Source organism: Nannospalax galili, unplaced genomic scaffold (genome assembly GCF_000622305.1).
Source record: "Nannospalax galili isolate Female #2095 unplaced genomic scaffold, S.galili_v1.0 scaffold104, whole genome shotgun sequence".
Lineage (NCBI taxonomy): Eukaryota > Metazoa > Chordata > Mammalia > Rodentia > Spalacidae > Nannospalax > Nannospalax galili.
Genome location: NW_008353596.1, coordinates 3,678,328 through 3,679,520, shown reverse-complemented (window position 1 = coordinate 3,679,520; position 1,193 = coordinate 3,678,328). Strand labels below are relative to the sequence as shown.

The 1,193-nt window shown below is 48.9% G+C and overlaps 1 protein-coding gene across 1 annotated transcript in view; it reads left to right on the top strand.

Annotated features, from left to right (window-relative positions):
* The first annotated feature begins 965 nt into the window (after nucleotides 1-965).
* The window catches only part of Bod1 (biorientation of chromosomes in cell division 1), a 17,931-nt gene continuing 17,703 nt past the window's right edge, over nucleotides 966-1,193 (top strand). Inside the window, exon 1 of the mRNA XM_008850777.2 lies at nucleotides 966-1,192. Within this exon, the coding sequence (XP_008848999.1) occupies nucleotides 966-1,192 (227 nt within the window). The remainder of the gene's footprint in view (nucleotide 1,193) is intronic.

Below are 1,193 nucleotides of genomic sequence, written 5' to 3'. Positions count from 1 at the left end.
TGCTCTTAACCGCTGAGCCATCTCTCCAGGCCCCCTGAGTTCAATTCTTATTCTTCTGCTTTTAGATATACGATCAGGGTTAGAAACTCCTGCACCGCCATTTCTGCACCTGTGCAAAGAAATAGTGCCGGCTTTCAGAGTTGTGATGCAGTGTGTTTAAAGTGTGCAGCGTTAGTTACATCTAACACATCTAGTTTTTAGATATTGATCTATTATAGTAATACTGACAACATTGAATATTTAGGAGAAAATTTTAAAAAGCCTTATGAACAGGTTTAATTCTCTTTATATTTTTCTTTTATGATTTTCTAAAATGAACGTGCATTGATATTAAAATTAGACGAACAGGTAAAATTTTTGAATCGAAATATGACCGAAATATGACTTCTTGTCGAAGTGAGCCAACGAGAAGGCACCTGCTGCCAAGCCAAACAACCTGAGTTCCATTCCCAGGACCCACCGGGTGGAAGAAAAGAACTTCAGCAAACTGTCCTCTGACTTCCGCACGAGCACCGTGGCATGCCCGCAACCCCACACGTACACACAGACAAATGTAAAATGTTAAAAAAAAATTTTTTTAAAGAAATACGGTTAGTCCACTGCCCTTCAAGTTTCCCAGGTCATTTTGTTCAAGGAGGTCGTGAGAATGCATGTCAAAAGCACAAATTGTCAGGCATGGAACCAGAGATACTAAATCACAGTATTTAAGGGTTAAACATAATCTGTGCTTTCAATCAGCTGTGCAGGTGATTCTGATCATGAGACACAGTTGGGTAGTGCTGCTTTGACAGGACAGAAGCAGTAACTGCAGTTTAGCCATCACGAAGGCTTAAGCCTACAATTCCCATACTGCCCCTAGAACGAGCATGAGCGAGACAGCATCCCACCGGGAGCTGTAGTTTCTACCGGCCAGACCCTGTCTATAAGAACTAGGGAAACGGCTGCAAGAAACCAACCGTCCCACAATGCAAAGGCCGCGGATGACGCCATTAGGCGTGCGCCAGCAGCGCGGCGAGCGGGTTGTGCTGCGGACGCCGCCACCTCCTACCCTGCCACCGCCTCCCACCCTGCCGCCGCCGCCGCCGCCTCGGTGGGGTCGCCAGTGTTTGCGCAGCGCAGGCCCGGGCTCCTGGAGGAGCAGCAGAGCGCGGGCCCGAGGCGCGGCCATGGCGGACGGCGCGGGAGCGGGCGCG